This window comes from Cervus elaphus, chromosome 11 (assembly GCF_910594005.1).
Source record: "Cervus elaphus chromosome 11, mCerEla1.1, whole genome shotgun sequence".
NCBI classification, from domain to species: Eukaryota; Metazoa; Chordata; class Mammalia; order Artiodactyla; family Cervidae; genus Cervus; species Cervus elaphus.
The window spans coordinates 60,771,980-60,795,544 of NC_057825.1; the positions used below are offsets into that span (position 1 = coordinate 60,771,980).

Here is a 23,565-nt window from a genome sequence, read left to right on the forward strand (position 1 = left end):
TGGATTACAACACAACTGAGTGGGCGTGCAAGCGCGCACGCACACACACAATTAGCATGACAGGGCTTCAGCTTCAGCTCTCAAAGCACTCAGCACAGCTCACAATATCTGGCTAAGTGTTCTGAAGAAGGACAATAACAAAATGATGCAACAGTTATCAATCATCTTTTCTGCAATATTTTATCCCTTAAATGTTTGCTGAAATTTTACCAGGATAATCTAATTTAAACAATCTTAAAATGTACAAAATTCATTTCTTCCATGAAACCTATGATCTGGAGCCCATCTGAACTTTTTGAGAAGATGGAATGATTCAGTTCAAGGGACTCTGCAATTAACTTTTGTCATTAATGTTTATTTCAATTAAATAAATGTGAATTCAGAATTAATGTAAGATAAAACCTCAAAGTATTTGGCAAAACAAATGCTATTATGAGTATGATTAAAACGTTTCTGTTACCTGTGTTATGAACTACAGACATTCACAAAATTTAAAGCACATCCTGAAGAAAATAAAATTTTGATAAATTCTGTTTGTAAAAATCAATTCAGTGGTACAGTCCCCCTGGGGGAGAAGCAATCTGCCTTGTTAACATCAATTAAAAATCAAATGAGATATTTCAGTTGTGACCGTCACAGCACTATATAACACATACAAACCTAAATCCTTTTGATCAGAGAATACAGTAAACAAGACTGGTATTTAATAGGTCTTATAGGTCATGTAGTATAAAACATTTTCTTTTGCAAATAAAAATTTTATAAACTATTTCAAAAATGTCAAACAATTGAATGTTGACTGCAACAAAACTTCCAAACAGAAGTTCAAAAATCTTGGCAAAGCTATGCATGTAACATCAAATAAAATCTAGCTTTATTTACCAACTAAAAAACACATAACACTTCAACATTTCAATAGAAATTGCTGTTCTGTTATCCATTATCAAGTCTGTTTTCTAAATAATTTGAAGAAGATTTCAATTATAAGATAAATGAAGATTAAAAATAAAAACAATGCAAATTGAAGTGTTTTAGAGACCTATATATAAGTAATTTCCAAACACATAATTGTTATATGATTACGGTTTGGAACAAAATTTCCCTGAGCACTCTTTCTGCGTGGTTAGAAAAACTGATTTCTCCTGAATAATTCAATTTTTCATCCATCAAGTGTATCTGGGAATCTTTCCTTCCAGACATTTCTAAAGTAATAACTGATTATAAACATTTTAAGGGGCTATTTGACTGGCTATAGATTAATGGTTGAGTTTTAGTGCCCTGAGAACTGTACAGTGGGTATCTTATACAACTGAAATGATTTACTATCCTAAAACTATCAACAGTTGTTTTAACAAATTCAGAATCCAAATTTGTTTTAACAAATCCAGCTGTTTTAACTAGCTTCACAGAAGAAAGAAGTAATAATCAGTAATTCCAAACCAATAAATACATATCAAAAACTAAAAAAAAGAGTTGGATTAACATTGTGATTTCTCTGGAATAACACTGAAAAAAATTAAGCATTCTGCCAACACAGGAAATACTTCACCTTAAAACTTTACTTAATTCAGTTTTGAGATCTGTCACTCCTTAAAAGTCATGCAAACATAAAATTAGCATCACTGGAAATTTCATTACATAAATGGCAGTTCTCAAAGCTATCACAAAATTTACAGCCCAAAGACATACTATAATCAGTGCACATGTACAGTACCACTACTAGATGTGTTCCCCTAATTTTTTAAGATCTTAAAAAACTCTTAGCTATTTGAGAGTTTAGGCCTCTTCTCTTTCAAATAAATAAAGTATAACAAATACCTGGGAGTCTTAAATATGTAAATTTCTAAATACTAATTTTTTATATAGGCTAGCATCACACTGATAGCTAATGGTGAATGATGTTGGATTCGTGATCTCTGAGGATGATTTCAGCTTCAGGACTAGGGACCAAGCTTGATCAACAAGAGCTTTTGTGTAGCAGAGTTCTATTAAAGTATAAAAAGGGACAGAGAAAGCTTCTGACATAGACATCAGAAAGGGGATAGAGAGTGCCCCCCATCCATAGTCTTATCAAGGCCTTATATACTTTTATCAGGCCCACTCCCACAGCAAACATCTTATCATAACAAGATTAGTCAGAAGGTTCTTGTTAAGAACATAAACATGTCCTAGAGCAAGATACATTGCTGTTACATAATCATTAGTACAGAGCTTAAGGAAAAACATACCCTTGGGTCATTAGCTCTGGGCTTAAAGAAAAACTGTATTATGTGACTAATGTAGAAAAAGAATGTATGTCCTTTTCTCCTTGAGGGCCCCAGACTCCTTATCAACCTACCTAAGAATGAATTCTCTCAAAACCAAAGGAAAATCATATTTAAGAAGTTTCATATTTATAATTTCATGAGACTTAACCACGTATTTCCCTTACCACTATGATTTACGTGGCTTGCAAGAATATTTAATAAATAACTTAAAACATTTAGAAGTAATCATTCCGAAGATCTTCAAGTAAGCAATTTCAAGTGTCCAGAGGTATGTCTTCTGTCTTCTTATATTTTAAGGTGCTTTACGCAGGCCGACCTTGACCAAAACGACTTTTAGACCTAGATTTTTTTAAACAGAAAAGAAGGTAAGAGGTGGTTCAAAAACAATAAGAAGCTGCCACTGCTTTACATTAAGTCTGACTGACACTGTCAAAATTTAATGAAAATTCATGTATCTCCATAATTCACTTTAAAAATCCTTGGAGTGAAATGTATTTTGGAATTCAGGTATTTTTTAATTTGGTGGAGTTAGTATATACATACATTGTATATTATGAATCTGGAGTAGTGCCCCATAACCAAACACATGAATATTTCTTCACTGATACAAATGAGCACTTATATTAAATGGGATAAATAAAAACTACAAATAGCACCACAGTAGCTCAGATCAGGTTTGAGTTGCCACAAATGTATGAAAAAAACTTTTGGCTTTCTGAGTGTTCTGGATTTCAGAATTGCAGATAAGGCATTTGGATCTGTAGTATTAATGATCACATTTCAGTAACTGCTAATCTTTCAAAGAAAGTTTGTGCTATAAAATGACACAGAACAAACAAGTTAGATATTCTTTTTCTTTGGCCCCATTGCACAGTATGAAGGATCTTAGTTCCCGGACCAGGAATTGAACCCTAGCCCCCTGCAGTGGAAGCATGGAGTCTTAACCACTGAACCTCCAGGGAAGTCCCACAGGTTAGATTTTATAAAGAGAGAACAAGAAATTAGAAAATTTCAATGATTTATATAAAGTAGTAATATGTTATCAATAAACAGCATAAAAATCCTGCTAGTTTGCAGTGGCACCACAGCTTACATTCGTCAGCTGTTGGCTCAGAACCGAGCTGACTCAATAAACAGAAAATTGATTTAAAAAAACTATACTTCCATTAAATTTTGCCATCATGACCTTTTAAAGTCTTAACTCTTAAGTTAAAATCTGGTCCTGACTAATGTCTTGATGATCTAATCTCCAAACAAAATAAAACAGAAATCAAATTATGTGCTTCTAGTGTTCATATGATTTTTCCCTTAAGAAAAAAAAAAAAAATCATCACTTCAAAGCTGGCATTCTGAATTCACTTATGCTGATTTACCTTGTGTTTTTTTCCGAGCTGCTCTGCCGAGCACTGACTGGCACTGAGGCCTTGATTTGTGCTTCAAGCCTGGAATAAATCCCTCCTGCAAACTGTAAAGGAGCACAATTAAGTTACTATCTATATGGAACCAACAGAAGCTCAGCTTTATTGAAACAGCATTACTTTTTAATTTAGAAGCAATTTTATTTTGATTTTTTAAATTAAAAAGTTTAGCTCTTTGGAGTTATAATTTATACATACTATTTTACTTTAAAATTCACCCTATTTAGTGTACTGTTCTGAGTTTTGACAAATGCATACAGTTATATGAACACTTGTAATGGAGACATAACCCAGTTCCATCACCCCAAGAAAATCCCCTAGTGCCCCCTTTTAAGGCCAATGATTTGATGACTTTACAGTACAAATTCTGGCAAGCATCAACTTTTGGGTTTTTTTTCTTGGCTGGTCTGTGTAGTTTACAGGATCTTAGTTCCCTGACCAAGGATAGAACTTGTGCCCTTGGCAGTGAAAGGACAGAGTCCTAACCACTGGACAACCAGGGAATTCCCCTACTTATCTGTTTTATGTCCCTATACCTTTGCATTTTCCAGAACCTTATATAATCATATAGCTTACAGCCTTTTGAATAAGGCCTCTTGCACTTACCATGATGTGTAGGAGATTCATCTATGTTGCAGCATGTATCAGTAGCTCATTCTTTTTTATATATACCACAGTCTTATTCATTTATCAAGTAAAGGACATTTGGGTTGTTTCTAGTTTTTAACAATTCTAAATAAAGCCCCTGTAAAGATGTGTGAAATGATCTGCATGGTGAGTAAACATTAATACAAGAAAGAGCCAAACTGTTTTCCAAAGTAGCCATTCCCTTTTGCATCCGTACTAGTTATATATGACAGTTCCAGTTGCTCTATATCCTTGTTAGCATATTAAAAAAAATTTTTTAGACATTTTAGTGGGTGTATAGTGGTATCTTGTTGAGGGATTAATTTACATTTCCCTCATGACTAAGAAGGCAAAGAGGCTGTCTCAGGAGGCTTTACTAACAGCTGAGGAAAGAAGTGAAGTGAAAGGCAAAGGAAAAAAGGAAAGATATACCCAACTGAATGCAGAGTTCCAGAGAAAAGCAAAGAGAGATAAGAAGGCCTTCTACAATGAACAATGCAAAGAAACAGAGGAAAACAACAGAATGGGAAAGACTAGACATTTCTTTAAGAAAACTGGAGGTGTCAAGGGAACATTGTATGCAAGGATGGGCACGATAAAGGAAAGAAATGGTACGAACCTAACAGAAGCAGAAGGGATGAAGAAGAGGTGGCAAGAATATACAGAAGAACTATACAAGAAAGGTCTTAATGACCCAGATAACCACCATGGTGGTGTCACTCACCTAGAGCCAGACATCCTGGAGTATGAAGTCAAGTGGGCCTTAAGAAGCATCACTGTAAACAAAGCTAGTGGAGGTGATGGAATTCCAGTTTAGCTATTTCAAATTCTAAAAGATGATGCTGTTAAAGTGCTACACTCAATATGTCAGCAAATTTGGAAAACTCAGCAGTGGCCACACGACTGGAAAAGGTCAGTTTTCATTCCATTCCAAAGAAGGGCAATGTCAAAGAATGTTCAAACTACTGCACAATTGTACTCATTTCACATGCTAGCATGGTCATGCTCAAAATCCTTCAAGCTAGGCTTCAACTGTATGTGAACTGAGAACTTCCAGATGTACAGCTGGGTATACAAAAGGCAGAGGAAACAGAGGTCAAACTGTCAACATTTGTTGGATCATGGAAAGAGCAACAGGATTCCAGAAAAATGTCTACTTCTGCTTCATTGACTACGCTAAAGCCTTTGACTGTGTGGATCGTAACAGCTGGAAAATTCTTAAAGAAGTGGGAATACCAGACCACCTTACCTGTCTCCTGAGAAACTGTTTGTGGGTCAAGAAGCAACAGCTAGAATCAGACATGGAACAATGGACTGGTTCAAAACTGGGAAAGGAATACGTCAAGGCTAAAAACTATCAACTTGCTTATTTAACTTTTACACAGAGTATATCATGTGAAATGCTGAGCTGGATGAATCACAAGCTGGAATCAAGACTGCTAGGGGAAATATCAACAATCTCAGATATGCAGATGACACCACTCTAATGGCAGGAAGTGAAGAGGAGCGGAAGAGCCTCTCGATGGCGGGTAGTGAAAAGCTGGCTTGAAACCCAACATCAAAAAACTCAGATCATGGCATCTGGTCCCATGATTTCATGGCAAATAAAGCAGAAAAAGTAGAAGCAGTGACAGATTTTACCTTCTTGGACTTTAAAATCACTGTGGACACTCCAAAATTTCATGGTGAAATTTTGACTGCAGCCATGAAATTAAAAGATGCTTGCTCCTTAGAAGGAGAACTAAGCCAAACCTAGACAGCATATTCAAAAGCAGAGCTACCACTTTGCTGACAAAGGTTCATATAGTCAAGGCTATGGTTTTCCCAGTAGTCATGTATGGATATGAGAGCTTGGATCATAAAGAAGACTGAGCACTGAAGAACAGATGCTTTAGAATTGTGGTGCTGGAGAAAACTCTTGAGAGTCCACTGGACTGCAAGGAGATCAAACCAGTCAATTCTAAAGGAAATCAACCCTGAATATTCATTGAAAGGACTGATGCTGAAGCTCCAATACTGTAGTCACCTGATGTGAAGAGCTGACTCACTGGTGAAGACTTTGATGCTGAAAAAGACTGACGGCAAGAGGAGATGTGGGCAGAAGAGGATAAGATAGTAGCATGGCTGATCCAATGGACAAGAGTCTGAGCAAACTTCAGGAGATAGTGGAGGACAGAGGAGCCTTGGTATGCTACATTCCATGGGGTCACAAAGAGTAGGACAAGACTTAGTGACTGAACAACAATAATAATGACTAATGGCATTTTTGGTGGTGGCTCAGCAGTAAAGAATCTGCCTGCACTGCAGGAGACAGGAATTCAATCCCTGGGTCAGGAAGATCCTCTGGAGAAGGAAATGGCAACCTGCTCTAGTATTCTTGCCTGGGAAATACCATGCACAGAGGTCACAAAAGAGTTGGACAAGACTTAGCAAAAACAAACAAAAAAAGATGACTAGTGATGCTGCCATCTTTTCCTGTGCTTCTTTGCTACCTTCTCTCATGAAGTCTATGGTTAATTTTTTGCCCACTTCTTTTTATTGGGCTGTTTATTTTCTCTCAGTTTATGGCTTGTTTTTTCATTCTCTTAATAATGCCTTTCAAAAAGAAGTTTTAAATTTTGATGAAATTCAATTTTTTTCTTTTATGGATCATGCTTTTGGTGTTGTAGCTAAGAAATATTTGTCTCACCCATGGTGATGAAGACTTTTTTTTCCTGTTTCTTGTAGGGAAGTAAATTTTTCAAGAAAAGCATTAGGGGCAAAAGTTACTGTAAATATATAATACTGATACTAATGATGATATATAATGTTATAACTAATATGTAATTCAGCAAGAGTACAGGTATTTGTTATCATTTTTATAGTAAGACAACATCTTATTTTAAAGATAACATCTAAGCACCGACACAGAGCTGATGAAATTAGCAACTCCAGGAGGTCACCTTCCACGATGAAGTTAATCTGTTCTTGGATACTATACTTTCAGTGACAGTGTACTTTACTATGTGTGTGACACAGGTCTATGGGCCATAAGAGGTGGTGAAAAACTTTTATGTGAATGAATTGGCTAACTGGTACAGAATATAAAAATATATTAAAAATTTACTCTTTGAAAATCATAAAGCATCTTTATACTTATGATGAAAATAAAGTAGGAAAGAGTACTAAGCAAGCACCATACGTGAGTACGTAATTCTTACTTCTTTTGCTTCCTTTGACCTGACTCGATCCAGATCCCCCAATCTCATCTTTATTAGGTGCCCAGTAATTTCAGACATCCGCCGCTGATCTGAAAGGTCAAAATTAATAAATCTTATTTTATGAGGATGTTTAATAATTTTTATTTCTTAAAGAAGACTGCAATTATTAAAAGTCCATGAAAACACCACTGTATATTATTTGCAGACACATGCACCTATTTATCTTTGAAGGACTTTAGGCTTCAAGTGGCAAAATGGCTCATATGTATATAACTGGGCTGCTTTTAAGATGACTGTAAATCAGCTGAAGACATATTCAGCCTTCTTGAAAGTGGAAGCAGTGGATGAAAGTCAGGCTGAGAGACCTCAGAATGATGGATGCATGAAACCACATATTATCTACTGGGGTTGTCTAGTAATGAAACTCTGGTTGATGCCTGAGGGAATGTGCTAATTTTGGGCCTTATTCTAGTTGGAACCTTTAAAGCTATTCAGCATACTTCATAAGACTCCTATCATTACTCTTTATATCCAATTTGTACATTACCCAAATAATACTACTTACCATCTTCTCTTTGGGCATCTTGGTTGAATCTCAAGGATCTTGTGGCATCCCACTTATTCTTCTGCATACTCACACTATTGAAAAAATTACACAGAAATCAGCATTGATGTTTTTAGAGTGAACATCTGACTGGATTAAGGAGTAATACTCACATGAAAGGAGACACATCTCTAGAAGTTGACTAAAAAAAAGTAGACAACATTAAGGCCCAATTAGAACATATTTACTGATTAGCATTATAGGTAATAACAAAAAAGAGTTTACATTTATTGGGTACAAGATACTGTACCAAGAGCATTACAAGCATTGTTTCATTGAAGCCCTGCAACAACCATGTGAGATGGATGCTATTATTATCTCTATATTAAAATAGTTTCAGAGGAGTTAAGAAACTTATCCAAAGGGAAAGAGACCTAGAATTAGAACCCATTTTATTTATCTGACCTGGAAGCCCCCCACCTCTAATGCAGTCTTTTAGAATTCACTCATTCTGTGCCTGTGGTCCTTAACATGGAGATGAAAGTGCAATCCATCCAACATATACTGTGTGGAATGTGTCTCTGCCCCAGGTTTTCACACATTTTTAGAATCCACAGTTCCTCTTTTAGCCAACAGTAGTTATACTGTTCTCTTATTCTTACCTGGCTTTTTACTCCTTCCTTTGAAGGCATGAGGAAATAAGAATAATTTTAAATGGTCATAAAATATAATCAAGTTTAAAAATTGTTTTATTTTTTGAATAAGTAATACTGGTTCAAAATTCAAGAAGTATAAATAGGACACATAGTAAAAAAGTTTCTGTCCCTCCCCCTAGATATTCAGTTCCCTTCCTTAGAGGCAACCAATTTTATCAATGTCTGATATAGCTTTCTACAGCTACTTTATGGATATATAAGAAAATTCATATATATTCCTTTATCTATTCTACATAAATGGTAGCATAATATACCACTATACATACTGCTCTGTACTTTTCCTTTCTTCTTCTTCTCTTATAGTTAATTTGCAATGGTGTATTAATTTCTGGCATAAAGTGATTCAGCTTACATATATATATATATATATATATATATATGTATATATACTGGAGTGGATAGCCATTCCCTTCTCTAGGGGATCTTCCCAACCCAGGGATCAAACCTGGGTCTCCCACATTGCAGGCAGATTCTTTACTGTCTGAGCTACCAGGGAAGCCCATTATATATATATTTGTATATATTCTTTTTCACACTTTTCCATTGTAGTTTATTATAAGACTTTGAATATAGTCCCCTGCACTATAGGATCTTGTTGTCTATTTTATATATAGTAGTAGTTTGTATATGCTAATCCAAAACTTCTAATTTATCTTTCTTATACTTCACTTTCCTTTCTTCATGTGTCAATATACCTTAGAGATCTTTAATCTCAGTCTTTACAGAGATTCTTCACTCATTTTTACACTGCTAGCATTCCACTACGGTACAGTAGCTCTTCTTTTTCAGATTTTTCCTGGACGTACCTGCTTATTTCTTAATACAACTTAAGAATAGTAATAATTAGAATAGACAATTTATAGTTACCTTCTCCAGGGCCTTTTCTTTCTTCTGACCACAGGGTGAAGACATCTGCTTCTTTGGTTGTTTAGTGAACTTCTTTGGCTTCTCCTTTTTCCCTGATAATAGAACGTCAGTGTTATCAGCCCATGCACTTGTCATATCCAAACAATAAAATCACTGAAAAAATAAAACACTGCTTTTAAAAACTAAAAAATTACCTTTGGATAAAAAGTAAATATATGGAGAAATAAAACTAAAAGTGCTTTATAGAGGTTCATTTTACTTTTCTTCTACTTGGTGAAAATCTTAGGGAAAAAAATGAGGGCAATGAATTCCAAGACCCAATGAAATTAAATGTAGAAAAATGTTGGAGAAATTACACATATTTATTTCCCTGAATCTAACGTGACAGTGGAGTCATCTCCTAATTTCAAATTTTTCAATATAAAAAATAACTGTAACCTAGAAAATCACAAATTGAGAAGGGGAGGAAAGAAGAGTTCACACAAACACAATCTTTAAAATGCCTTTGTTCACACAGGAGGTTGGGCTATGAGGGTAAAAATGGAGGTAGAACATAAATGATCCTGGGAAGATGCAGATCTGGGATAAACTGTATTCGAAATGAGGGCATTCCTGCAGTGAACATTCGGACCTTACTCTTGGCTGACAGTTTAGTGGAGAAAGGAGACAGGCAAAAAAAGAGGGAGAGGAAAGAAGTATTTATCAAAAAACAAGGCTGGAAGGTTGATAATAATACATTAGATTGCTGTTTCCCAATTATCAATTATTTGTACACCATCTTTACAGTTTTTGCTCTATCTTAAAAAAGAAACTTCATCACTACCATAAATAAAAAACCTGTAAAACGTGCTACATAGAAGACAACCTTGAAGATAACAGAATAAAGACAAAACAACATCTAGAATCTAGATAGATTTATCTGTGTGCTGGCCCTGGGCCCCTGACATGTGTCTCTCTGTTAATGTGGGAGATTAACAAGTGTTATATTGCTAAAAATCCATGACAGGGTGGGCTACATGATAACAGCAGTGTGAAAGGGTGGACAATTCCTTCCCCCAAAATAATGATAAAAACAGAACAAAAATAGTATAAACAATCATCTGCAGGTATTGGAGAATAATCAAAGGAAGAGAGAAAGTTCATTGTTTACATGTGAAAAAAGCTCCCTTATCTGAGGGCACCTTCCCCCTCCTCCCCAGCTCAGGGAGGAAAATCATAACCTTGAGTTGCAGGGAGAAAATGACAGAGTTCAAAGCAACAGAGAAGCTAGGAATTCAAAGGGGAAAACTTGGAAACAAGAAAGAGATCTGAGGCCTAAAATGTGAACATGAACTATGCCCAAATTCTGAGCTGAATGTTAAACTATGCAAGTACACGGGAAACCCTAGGAAGCTCAGCTAAAAAGGCAAGCAGAAACTAGGGTGGGTTTTTTGTTTTTTTTTTTTATTAGTTAGAGGCTAATTACTTTACAACATTTCAGTGGGTTTTGTCATACACTGATATGAATCAGCCATAGATTTACACGTATTCCCCATCCCGATCCCCCCTCCCACCTCCCTCTCCACCCGATTCCTCTGGGTCTTCCCAGTGCACCAGGCCTGAGCACTTGTCTCATGCATCCCACCTGGGCTGGTGATCTGTTTCACCATAGATAGTATACATGCTGTTCTTTTGAAATATCCCACCCTCACATTCTCCCACAGAGTTCAAAAGTCTGTTCTGTATTTCTGTGTCTCTTTTTCTGTTTTGCATATAGGGTTATCGTTACCATCTTTCTAAATTCCATATATATGTGTTAGTATGCTGTAATGTTCTTTATCTTTCTGGTTTACTTCACTCTGTATAAGGGGCTCCAGTTTCATCCATCTCATTAGGACTGATTCAAATGAATTAGGGTGGGGTTTTGAGCACTGCAAGACAGAACTGCTCTCTGTGAGAGGAGGCACGTTTCCTGTGCCTTTGAATGACTTCCCCAAACTGTTTTTAGCTTGAGCTTCTCAGAGTCTTGCTGGCTTGAATTATCACAGGTTAGACCTGGGACTGGAAAAACAAGTAGGAATCTAGGGGGAACCCCAAAGCAGGGAAACCACTAAGCAGGTGCACCCCCCAATAAATTCTTTCCTTGGCTGACCACTAAACTCCCCAAACTGTCATCCTGCAGATGCTGCCACCCTCCATGGTGACTGCTGAGAAGTTGGGGGAATGCAAGAAGCAAGGTGAACAAGGAAACAGGATTGGCCCCAGAGAGCTGAGGTACATATGAAAGAAATAAATTCAGTGAGCCCAAAGACTTGCATCTTCCCATACACAGAATGCTAAATTCCTTCACTTGATAACTGATCTTGATGTTCAGACTGCCTGCTCTATGCAAACTTGACCTGCCTCTTGAGAAACCCGTATGCAGGTCAGGAAGCAACAGTTAGAACTGGACATGGAACAATAGACTGGTTCCAAATAGGAAAAGGAGTATGTCAAGGCTGTATATTGTCACCCTGCTTATTTAACTTATATGCAGAGTACATCAGGAGAAACGCTGGGCTGGAAGAAGCACAAGCTGGAATCAAGATTGCTGGGAGAAATATCAATAACCTCAGATATGCAGATGACACCACCCTTATGGCAGAAAGTGAAGAGGAACTAAAAAGCCTCTTGAAGAAAGTGAAAGAGGAGAGTGAAAAAGTTGGGTTAAAGCTCAACATTCAGAAAACTAAGATCATGGCATCTGGTCCCATCACCTCATGGGAAATAGATGGGGAGACAGTGGAAATAGTGTCAGACTTTATTTTTTTGGGCTCCAAAATCACTGCAGATGGTGACTGCAGCCATGAAATTAAAAGACGCTTACTCCTTGGAAGGAAAGTTATGACCAACCTAGATAGCATATTAAAAAGCAGAGACATTACTTTGTCAACAAAGGTCCGTCTGGTCAAGACTATGGTTTTTCCAGTGGTCATGTATGGATGTGAGAGTTGGACTGTGAAGAAAGCTGAGCACCGAAAAATTGATGCTTTTGAACTGTGGTGTTGGAGAAGACTCTTGAGAGTCCCTTGGACTGCAAGGAGATCCAACCAGTCCATCCTGAAGGAGATCAGTCCTGGGTGTTCATTGGAAGGACTGATGCTGAAGCTGAAACTCCAGTACTTTGGCCACCTCATGCGAAGAGTTGACTCATTGGAAAAAGACCCTGATGCTGGGAGGGATTGGGGGCAGGAGGAGAAGGGGATGAGAGGATGAGATGGCTGGATGGTATCACCGACTCAATGGGCATGAGTTTGAGTAAACTCCGGGAGTTTGTGACGGACAGAGAGGCCTGGCGTGCTGTGATTCATGGGGTCGCAAAGAGTTAGACATGACTGAGCGACTGAACTGAACTGAACTGTATATAGCCTAACGTCCCCCTGCCTCCATGGAGCAGTCTTCTCGGAGCTACTGAGATACTGTCTCCTGGGCTCAGCGTCCTAAACATTCCCACCAGATCAAACAGCTCTCTACTTTCAGAATGTGAATATATTTTTTCAGTCAACAGTTTTGGCGACCATGAAGGAACCCAGAGCAGATTTCTTTCCTCCACCTGAACTTTATGAGAAACCAGAGACATAGGACCATAAGAAGCTCACTAAACTACACAGGCTGGTGTGGCCTTTGAGGTGGGGGGCAGGCAGAAGCAGCAGCAGCTAGCAGGTGAAAAAACCTGTGCAAAGACACCAGCAGGGAGACAGATTTTGCAGTGTGGCTTAGGCAGGTTAACTCCTTATAAGAACAAAAATACCAACAATTCTTAGGAGAATAAAAGGTTTCAGAGTTGCACAAAGATAACCTACAGTATTTAGTTTTCACCCAAAAGTCATGAGATAAAGAAAATGAGAAGTATGATCCACTCAGAAGAAATAGTTAATAAAAACTGATTGAGAAGACCAGCATGTTGGACTTGGGAGACAATAATTTCAAAGCAACTGTTACAGATATGTTCAAAGGAAAAATGGTAGAGAAAATCTCAACACATAAAGTATAAAAGAAGAACCAGGGGGGAAATTCTAGAGCTGAAAGGTATAACTGAAATGAAAAAGTGAAAAAATGTACCAGATAGGCTCAAAAGAAAATCTGAAATGGCAGAAAAATGAATCACTGAATATGAAGTTAAGGATTAGAAACTATCCAATCGGGGGGAGAGATGACTGAAGAAAACACCCAGAGCCTCCAAGACAATATCAAAAGGCCACAGGTATATTGGAGACCCAGACAACAAATGTGAGAAAGGGGCACAAAAAATACTTAGAGAAATAATGATTGTAAGATAACAATTTATAGATTCAAGAAGTTCAACAAATCCCAAATAAAATAAACACAAAGAAAATCACATCTAGGCGTGTCATAGTCAAGCTTCTAAGTCAAAAATAAAAAGATAAATCTCAAAAGCAGCGAGATTAAAAGTGTACATTACATACATAACGGGAAAATTTTTATCATAAGGACTAACTTCTCAGAAACAATGGAGGCCAGAAGACATTGAAATGACATATTTAAAGCGCTGAAAGAAGGAGATATATAGATATATAGTTATACAGCTACTGCTGATTAGTGCTGTTGTATGACAGAAACCAACACAACATTATAAAGCAATTATCCTCCAAATTTAAAAAGAAGTGCTAAAAGAAAAAAGTTGTTAATCACGAATTATAAATTGAGAAAACTGTACTTCAAAAACAAAAGCAAAATAAAGACATTTTCAGGTGAATAAAAACAATTCACTAGTGCACTTGCAGTATACTTGCACTACAGGAAATAAGAACTCCTTCATGCTCAGTTGGTAAAGAATCCATGGGGTCACAAAGAGTCGGACACACTGAGAGACCTTCACTCACTCATGAATGAATGAATGAAAGAAAATAACATCAGATGGTAACAAAGATATAGAAACAAATGATAAACATGTTGGTAAATACAAAGGACTAAAGGTATATATTTTTCTTTGTTCCCTTCTCTAAAGGTTCTTATGTTAATATTCTACCTGGAGTAATTCATATTACCTTTAAGTAGACCGTGATAGATTAAAAAGGCATGTTGAAATCTTTAGAACAATCAAATGCAAAGAAATATAACTAAAAAGCTAATAATTTAAATAATATACTAAAATTATTTTCTTAGCACAAAAAAAGCGGGAAAGGAGAAACAGAGAAACAAAACATTTGAGCCAACTAGAAAATGAATAGCAAAATGGCAAACCTAACACAACCATATCAACTAAACACATTAAATATAAATACAATAAATGGTCCAATCAAAATGCAGAGATTGTCAAACTGGACAAGAAAGCAATTTCCAACAATATGCTATCTACAAGATATATTCTTCAAATTAAGAACTCCAACGTTGAAAATAAAAGGATAGAAGAAAGATATGTCATTCAAATGGTAAACAAAACAAATCTAGAGTGATTATCTTAAAATTAAACAAGACAGACTTTAAGATAAGCAGTTCTACTATAAATAAAGAGGGCTCCATCATGATGAAATAGTCAGCACACTATAAATGCATACATGCCTAGTTACAAAGCTCAAACACATACTATGTCATGCCATGCCTGCTGCTCAGCCATGTCTTTGACTCTTTGAGACCCCATGGACTGTAATCCATCAGGCTCCTCTCTCTATGGAATTTTCCAGTCAAGAATACTGGAGTCAGTTGCCATTTCCTACTCCAGTGGATTGTCTCAAACCAGGGATTGAACCCATGTCTCTTGAGTCTCCTGCATTGGCAGGCAGATTCTTTACCACTGTGCCATCTGGGAAACTATACCATGATAAAAGAGTCAATACACTGTAATTGTATATGTGCCCAGTTACAAAGCTCTAACCCATACATAAAGCGAAAGCTGACAGACTTGAAAGGAAAAATATATAAATTAACATGATAGCTTGAGATTTCAATACTAATCTCTTACTAACTGATAGAACAAGCAGTCAGAAAATGAGCACTAGAAAATCAAACTGACTTCATTCTACATTTACAGACTACTCCACCAATAACAGAATTCACATTGTTTTCATGCACATCTGGAACATGTGTCAATAAAACTTAGAAGATGAAAGCACAGACAGTACATTTTTTGATCACAATGGAATTATATGAGAAATCCACAACTGAAAAGTATTCAGAAAATCGGAAAATATTTGGAAATTAAACACATTACTGAGCAATACATGGGTCAAAGACAAAATCATGAGGGAAATTAGAAAATATTTTGTATTATATATAAATGAAAACAAGATATACCAAAATCTGTGTTAAAAGCAGTGTTTAGAGTGAGTCTTATAGTTTTAAATGCTTATACTAGAAAAGAAAGTAAAAAATCAATGATTTAAGTTTCCACATTAAGAAGCTAGAAAAAAGAGGAAATTAAGTCCAAAGTAAGTTCAAGGAAGGAAACAGTAAATATAAGACTGAAAATCAATGAAATATAAAATAGACAAACTACAGAGAAAGTCTATGAAATCAAAAGCTGGTTCCTGGAAAAGATCAATAAAACTAATAAACCTGTAGCTAAACTGATCAAGAAAAAAGGAATATAAAACACAAATTAACAATACCAGGAATGAAAGAGGGACATTACCAGAGATCCTGCAGATAGAAAAGGATAAGAAAATACTAGGAGCAACCTCATGCTAATAAATCTGACACTGACAATTTGGATAAAATGGACATATTCCTTGAAAGAAGTTGTCAACACAGATTCAAGAAGAAATAGAAAACTTGAATAGCACTATATTAATAAAAGACACTGAATTCATAGTTAAAAGTCTTCCGATAAAGAAAACTCCAGGCCCAAATGACTTCACTGCTAAATTTTATCATACATTTTAGGGCCAAAGAATACAAATACTACACAGATTCTTTCAGAAAAGGGTAGTGAACATTTTCCAACTCATTTTATGAGGTCAGTATTAACCTGATAACAAAATTTGAAGACATCATAAAAAAACTACAAATATCCCTCATGAACACTAATAAAAAATCTTTAACAAAGTACATACAAGCAAGTGAAATATAGTAATAAAGAGAAAAATGCCTATTGATGAAGGCCTAGACGCTGTGAAGTTTCAAGTTACCATGCAAATTTTTATGTCTAAGAGAAAAGCAAATTATTTCTAATAGGAAAGATAACCCCAAAGATTATGGAATTACTGCCCTGTAGAACATTAATCAGTTTTGTATCTAATTTGCAATCTTTTTTTTAACGTTCTTTTTTCAAATGCCTATAAATACCTGAATAGTCAAATGCCTAACTCTAACCCTAGCTTTTCTCTGCTATTTCTCTCACTAATGAGTTAAAAATTTTTGATACAAGTTCATTTTGCGGTTGTATGAAATAATATTTTTAATTGTAAAAAAAAATCATACTTTGATGACTATTATTTTTTATTAAGTTAATTTATTATTTATTATTATAATATATTATTATAATAAAATTATTGTTAATTTTATTAAATTAAATAATTATTTAATTATAATAATTATTATTATTAAATGAATTTGAGTGTCATTTCAAATCATCTCAGGTATACTGATGTAGTTACACATTTTGAGAAACCCATTAAGTTATACCTGAAACGAAAACTCGGAGGATTATTTCTTAGTAATACCTCACTTTTTAAAAATAACTTTATGAGTGTTCTGTATTAGCGTCAGCATTAGAGAATCTTGAGGAAGCCTCTATTATTTTTTCCACATTGTAACCTACCACGCAGACTTATAAAGCCCCTTCCTCATCCCTGCACTAAATCCTCCAGGATGCAGCCTCCTTATAAAAGCGAGTGGAGTCTCAACCTAGAAATCCATACTTTGTTTCTTGGATACTTCTTCTTCATCTCCAACTTCATCTTCAGTGACCTCGGACCCAGTGGTATACTCTTCTTCTTCTGAAAATAATGACTGTTGTTTCTAAAATAAAAAACAAAACATACCATATTAAAATTTTATCTTATCACATCACCAATGAATTCTTCCAAACACATTTATATACTTATTTTGGATGAATGAGCCAAACAAGAACTGATGAAATGACCACTGCCTAGCACAACATTTGGGAAATGGATCTAAGAATGCCTACATTTAAGACAGGATAACATTACATGAAATATTTAGAAAATTTACTATTTTCATAGATTCTAGCAGAGTGATGGGCACATTATAGGTACTTAGTATTTGCTGAACTGCAACTCTATTTCTCAACTGAAAATATTTTCCTTGAGTATTAAAATTAAGTTAAAATACAATAATTGTCAATATTAATGTAGTCTCATAAACAAGCAATGGGGAAAGAAATGGCAACCCACCCCAGTATGCTTGCCTGGGAAATCCCATGGACAGAGGAGCCTGGTGGGCTACAGTCCATGGGGTTGAAAAGGAGTCAGACATGACTTAGCAACTAAACAACAAATAGGCACATGTGCAAATTCTCTGGGTGAATGTGGTCCTGGATTAAACATATCCACATCAATTTCCTGCATCTATCCACCCTCCTGTCTGTTATCACTGATTCAAATTTCTATTCCATTCTTGTGAATACTGGTGGCAGATGGCATAGTAATGGCAAACAGGCAGGAACAAACAATAAGTCAATCAACCAACCAAATAAATGGAACTTAACTGATTTGTTGTTTTGTTCAATATTTTAAATATGACTTCCACGTGCCTTTCTAAAAAGGTCCTTTAAGAAAACTTAAGGGGGGGGGGGAAGAAAGCTTATGGGTTATGCAGCCAGATAAAGGAGTATATGTCTGTTTTACAGTCCATGGAATTCTCCAGGCCAAAATACTGGAGTGGGTAGCCTTTCCCTTCTCTAGGGGATCTTCCAAACCCAGGGATCGAACCCAGGTCTCCCACATTGCAGGCGGATTCTTTACCAGCTGAGCCACAAGGGAAGCCCAAGAATACTGGAGTGGGTAGCCTATCCCTTCTCCAACGTATCTTCCCAACTCAGGAATCAAACCGGGGTCTCCTGCATTGCAGGTGGATTCTTTACCAACTGAGATATGAGGGAAGACAACGATATTTTTAGTAAATGTGAAATTATAGATGCTGAAAAGGATGCTACACATTTAACTAACACCTATAAAATAAGGGTTTTCTCCAATAGCTCAGTTGATAAAGAATCTGCCTGCAATGTGGGAGACCTAGATTTGATCCCTGGGTTGGGAAGATCCTGTGGAGAAAGGAAAGGCTATCCACTCCAGTATTCTGGCCTAGGAAATTCCATGGACTGTATAGTAGTCCATGGGGTCACAGAGTCAGACATGACTGAGCAACTTTCACTTCACTCACTTCACTATAAAATATTTATAAGATTCTATTAAACTAAACTTTGATGTAGGGAGAAAGATTTATGAAAGTGAAATATAGTCACTCACTTACCAGCTGCAGAGTCCAGTTTTTCAGTGATAAGAACTATAAAAAAAGCCAAATAAGAGATTAATACATAAGCATCTACTTAGATAGCAGCTCCTTATTTTCATGTGGATGGTGTAGAAGAGTTAGAGAAAGTTACAAGTATGGCTCCCTTCTAGGGTGAAATATCTCATCTAAAAATGATATAGTACGATCTTTTATATTCCCTGCCTAGAGAAAAATGTGTATGTTTACAAAAAAAAAAGAAAAAAAACCCAACATTTCCTAGTGTCATTTCTAAAGGACAAATAAATCACATACAGAGATAATATAATTTGTTATTTTGTTAATTATTTCACTTTTTAATGTTTATATTTTATTATAAATTAAAGAACCATATATATATGGATATTCAAGAAATTTTCTATTTTATATACAATTTATAAATAAATGTCAATAATTAAACACTAATAGCAATCTGAAGCTTATAGCACATTTTACATGGGATATTTCACTTTCTTAGGTAAATGCTACTTCAACTAACACAAAGACAGGATGTTCACAGGCAAATAGAGACTTCCTGGCTGTTAGTCACAGGAATCAAACGCATCAAAGCTTTCCAGTCACCTTAAAAACATCTCAGTTTTGAAACCTTGGAAAAACTAAATGCATTACTGAATACAATTTAAAAAAAGAGAATTTTACACCAAAAAAGTTTATAGGGCTAAGGGGATAACATATCCCATTCATATTATCTTTATTCTGCAAATCACTATTTGTCCATAATAAACCCTGAAGACTATATTTTCCCCCCAAATTTGATTATTAATTCTTTGAGGGCAAGGAAAATATCAGCCTTATAGTCCTGTTAATTCAGCATAACACTTTGTTATGATAGTCAGTAAATGCCTATTAATGAAAACTGCAGTATTAATTTAAACTGATCATATTTCTGTCAAAGATTAGATATCATCAGTTGTTTTTATAAATAAAAAATAAATGAAACAAGCTACTTACAGCATTAAGCTCCCCACTCTTGGGGCCCCATGGTGTATTTGGCTCCAGTAAAACATCACAGTCTAGACCCTTTTCATCACAGGGACCACCAGAATCACTTGAAAGAAAAAGACATTTTAGGAAGAAGTGTCCAATTTCTTAAGCTCTTTCTTTTTTTTTGCCTGCATTGTACCCAGGTCCCAGTAATAAAAACGCAGAGTCCTAACCATTGGACCACCAGGGAATGCCACAATTTCTTAAGAATTTAAATGCAAACAATACTGCTTTAACTGCAAATGTTCTATAAATCGCTCTTCAGAAATATAGTTCTTAAGTATAAGGTATGCCATTCAACATTTACATTTCTTAATGCATCTCATGATTCCCCCAGCAGAAGTCACCCCGTATGGGGGGAGCACCACTTACACTCAAGCATCATACCTGCCAGGTGGTAAAATAGGCTACAATGGTGGATACTGTTTTGAGAACAGCTTTTGTTAGAGGGTCCTCCTACCCCCAACCTGATAGCCCATTGTAACTGCAGAATGATGGAAGTGACTGCATTAATTACTGAATCCAAGGAGTTCAAATCTAGGCAAAGATAACTTGTTGCAACCATCAATTTTTTTTTAGTTCTATCAGTCAAGCTAAGATGGTCTCAAGTAACTTGGGAACATTTTTTGAAACCCTCAAAAACTGGATTGTGGGCCTCATCCTTTCAGTCACCAGGAACTCCTATTATTAGTTTCTCTTCCTCTTGGACTTCTAATATTTTGAGCCCCCCCCTCCCCCATCAAATAAACACATGCTTGCTCTTATTGTAAGCTAACACAATTTCAACTAGGCTTTCTGAAATAACTACTTAAGGACCACCATTACTGATTTGGGGAAGCACTGGGGGTAGAAGATTCTAGGATGAGAACCACTAATTGAATAAAGCTACAGTACAGGGCTTCTTTCCCTCACCTCACCTAATTGTATCTTTAGCAAAAGGCACAAGGATGACATCTTTGTGTTTGTGCAGATCATCTAGTATTTTGGCAGTTGGACAGGACAGCAAATCTTCACCTTCACCTTGATCACGAAGAGTAACCATATGGTCCTTTACTTTACAACCCTGTTATGTAAAAGACTAAATCTGAGAGGCTGGTTCTTTATAGAAACATTCCTTTAAAGATGATGGTTTCTGTTCCTTTTTGCTCTGTCACACCATCCCATGAATGAGTTTACAACTTTTTCTTAAGAAAAAATATTACTCATACAGAAAAGAGCATGAAACATACATGCATACCTTAACTAATATCCATTTAACACAATCCACACTAAAAACAGAATACTGACAATACTCCAGGATTCCCACAGGGCCATTCCCAACCAAAACCACCTCTTCTTTCTCAAAGGATAACCTCTACCTTGACTTTTTTGGTACTTCCTTCCTTGCTTTTATCCTTTTACCACTTAAGGATACATCTCTAAACACTGTAGTTTAGTTTTGTCTCATTTGTTTTAATGCTATGTTTTTGTGATTCAACCATGTTATTGCATGTAACTATTAATATATGCACAGTATTTCTCTATATGAGTAATTATCATTTGCTTATCTATTCCATAGTTGGCGGGTGGGTTGTTTCCAGTTTGGAACTATTCTAAGTAGTAGTATTATGAACATTCTTTAACATGTTTCCTGATACACAAGTGCTCATGTGTACCAAATTAAATGACTAACAGAAGTGTATGAGAGTGCTCTTTACGGTCTTGATAACACTTGGTAATTGTAATCATTCTGGTGAGCATGTAGTGGTATCTGACTGTGGTTTTAATCTGCATTTCCCCAATTAAAAATGAGGTTGAAATCCTTTCTATGTTTAGTGGACAATGAGGAATGTCCTTGTGTGAAGTTCCTATTGTCTTTTTCTATTAATTTGTACAAGTTTAAAAAAATCTTAATATCAGCCTTTTATGGCTATGTGTTGCTAATATCCGGTCCCACCTGTGAGTTTGCCTCCTCAGTTTCAGTTATTTAATGTAGCTAATGTACTTGAATTTAAAATTTCTTCCTTTATGGTATTATCTTTTAATAGCTTTATCAGCTTTGCCTCATATATAGGCTTTTAAAAAATATGTATTTATTTAAGGCTGTATTGGTCTTCGTGGCTGTGAGTAGGCTTTCTCTAGCTGCAGCAAGCAGGAACTACTCTCTAGCTGCGGTGCATGAGCTTCTCATTACGGTGGCTTCTCTAGTTGCAGAACACAGACTCTAGGGCGCAGGCTCAGTAGTTGTGGCACATGGGCTTAGCTGTCTGGTGGCATGTGGCAGCGTCCCAGATCAGGGATCAACCAGGGACTGAACCTGTGTCACCGGCTTTGGCAGGCGGATTCTCAACCTCTGGACTATCAGGTAAGTTCCACATACAGACTTTTGGGGGACTAGTCTGGACCATTTTTTTCCCATTTTGATGTCCCAATGTGCCAGTACCTCTTCCTGGAAAGTCCATCATGTGCCCACTGCTCTGTAATGTCACCTCTGTCACAGTCAAGTATCCAGGTAGCTTCAAGTACAGAATTCCTCAGTATCTCTGGGGAAATGGTTCCACGAGTCCCATATATACAAAAATCCATGGACTCAACCAACTGCATATTATATATACAGTACCGTACGTATTTATGTTTAAAAATCCAGGTATAAGTGGACCCACATAGTTCAAATCAGTGTTGTTCAAAGTTCAAATGTATTTCATTCTCTTTTATTGGTCCATCTGTTTAATCTTCATCAATATCACCCTGTCATAATCACCAAGACTTACAATAAATTTTGATATTAAGCAGAGAAAGTATTGGGTTGGCCAAAAAGTTCTTTCAGATCCCTAAGCTGTCATGGAAAAACCTGATAAGTCATTTTGGCCAACCCAGTACTTCTACCTTTACGTTCTTTGAGAGTCTCTTACCTATTCTTGGCCTTTTGTATTCCCATAAATATTTTAGAATCAGCTTAGCAACATTCCTGATTAAAGAAAACCTGTTAGGATGTTTACTGAGATCACATGGATCTACATAGGTCAGGTTGGGGAACATTTATTTACTTATTTTGTCTGTGCTGGGTTTTCACTGCAGTGTGTGGCATTTCTCCAGATGCCGTATCGGGGTTTCTCCAGTTGTAGAGCACAGGCTCTAGAGTGTGAGAGTTCCCTAGCTGAGACACACAGGCTCAGATGACCTGTGGCATAAGGGATCTTAGTTCCTTGACCAGGGATCAAAACTCTGTCGCTTGCATTGAAAGGCAGATTCTTAACCACCCGATGTCCAGCAAAGTCCCACATCAGTGGATTTTGAGATAGCAGAACAGGAAAAGTTCCTTGATTTTTATTCCCATTGTAACTAACCTTTAAGAAAGACTACCCACAAGTTCAATGTGGAAACACATCTGAGAATCTAGCTGTTTTCTCTTAATTCAGACATTGAAGAGAGTTATAAAAAATGTCAAGCAGTGTTAGTTTCACTTATTCTTTTGCTTTGGAAAATATAGTTATTTTTCATAAAAATATGCTA

The 23,565-nt window shown here is 36.2% G+C and overlaps 1 protein-coding gene across 4 annotated transcripts in view; it reads right to left on the reverse strand.

Annotated features, from left to right (window-relative positions):
• Positions 1-334: 334 nt before the first annotated feature.
• The window catches only part of SANBR (SANT and BTB domain regulator of CSR), a 57,916-nt gene continuing 34,685 nt past the window's right edge, over positions 335-23,565 (reverse strand). For 3 of the 4 annotated variants that reach the window (XM_043917926.1, XM_043917924.1, XM_043917927.1), the window contains 10 exons: positions 20,991-21,136; positions 20,041-20,137; positions 19,051-19,083; positions 17,478-17,577; positions 9,640-9,731; positions 8,230-8,258; positions 8,078-8,151; positions 7,513-7,601; positions 3,641-3,732; positions 335-2,606 (listed from right to left, as the gene is read on the reverse strand). In XM_043917926.1, the coding sequence (XP_043773861.1) occupies positions 2,570-2,606; positions 3,641-3,732; positions 7,513-7,601; positions 8,078-8,151; positions 8,230-8,258; positions 9,640-9,731; positions 17,478-17,577; positions 19,051-19,083; positions 20,041-20,137; positions 20,991-21,136 (789 nt within the window). In that variant the 3' untranslated portion in view covers positions 335-2,569. The other variant, XM_043917925.1, reaches the window with a different exon arrangement.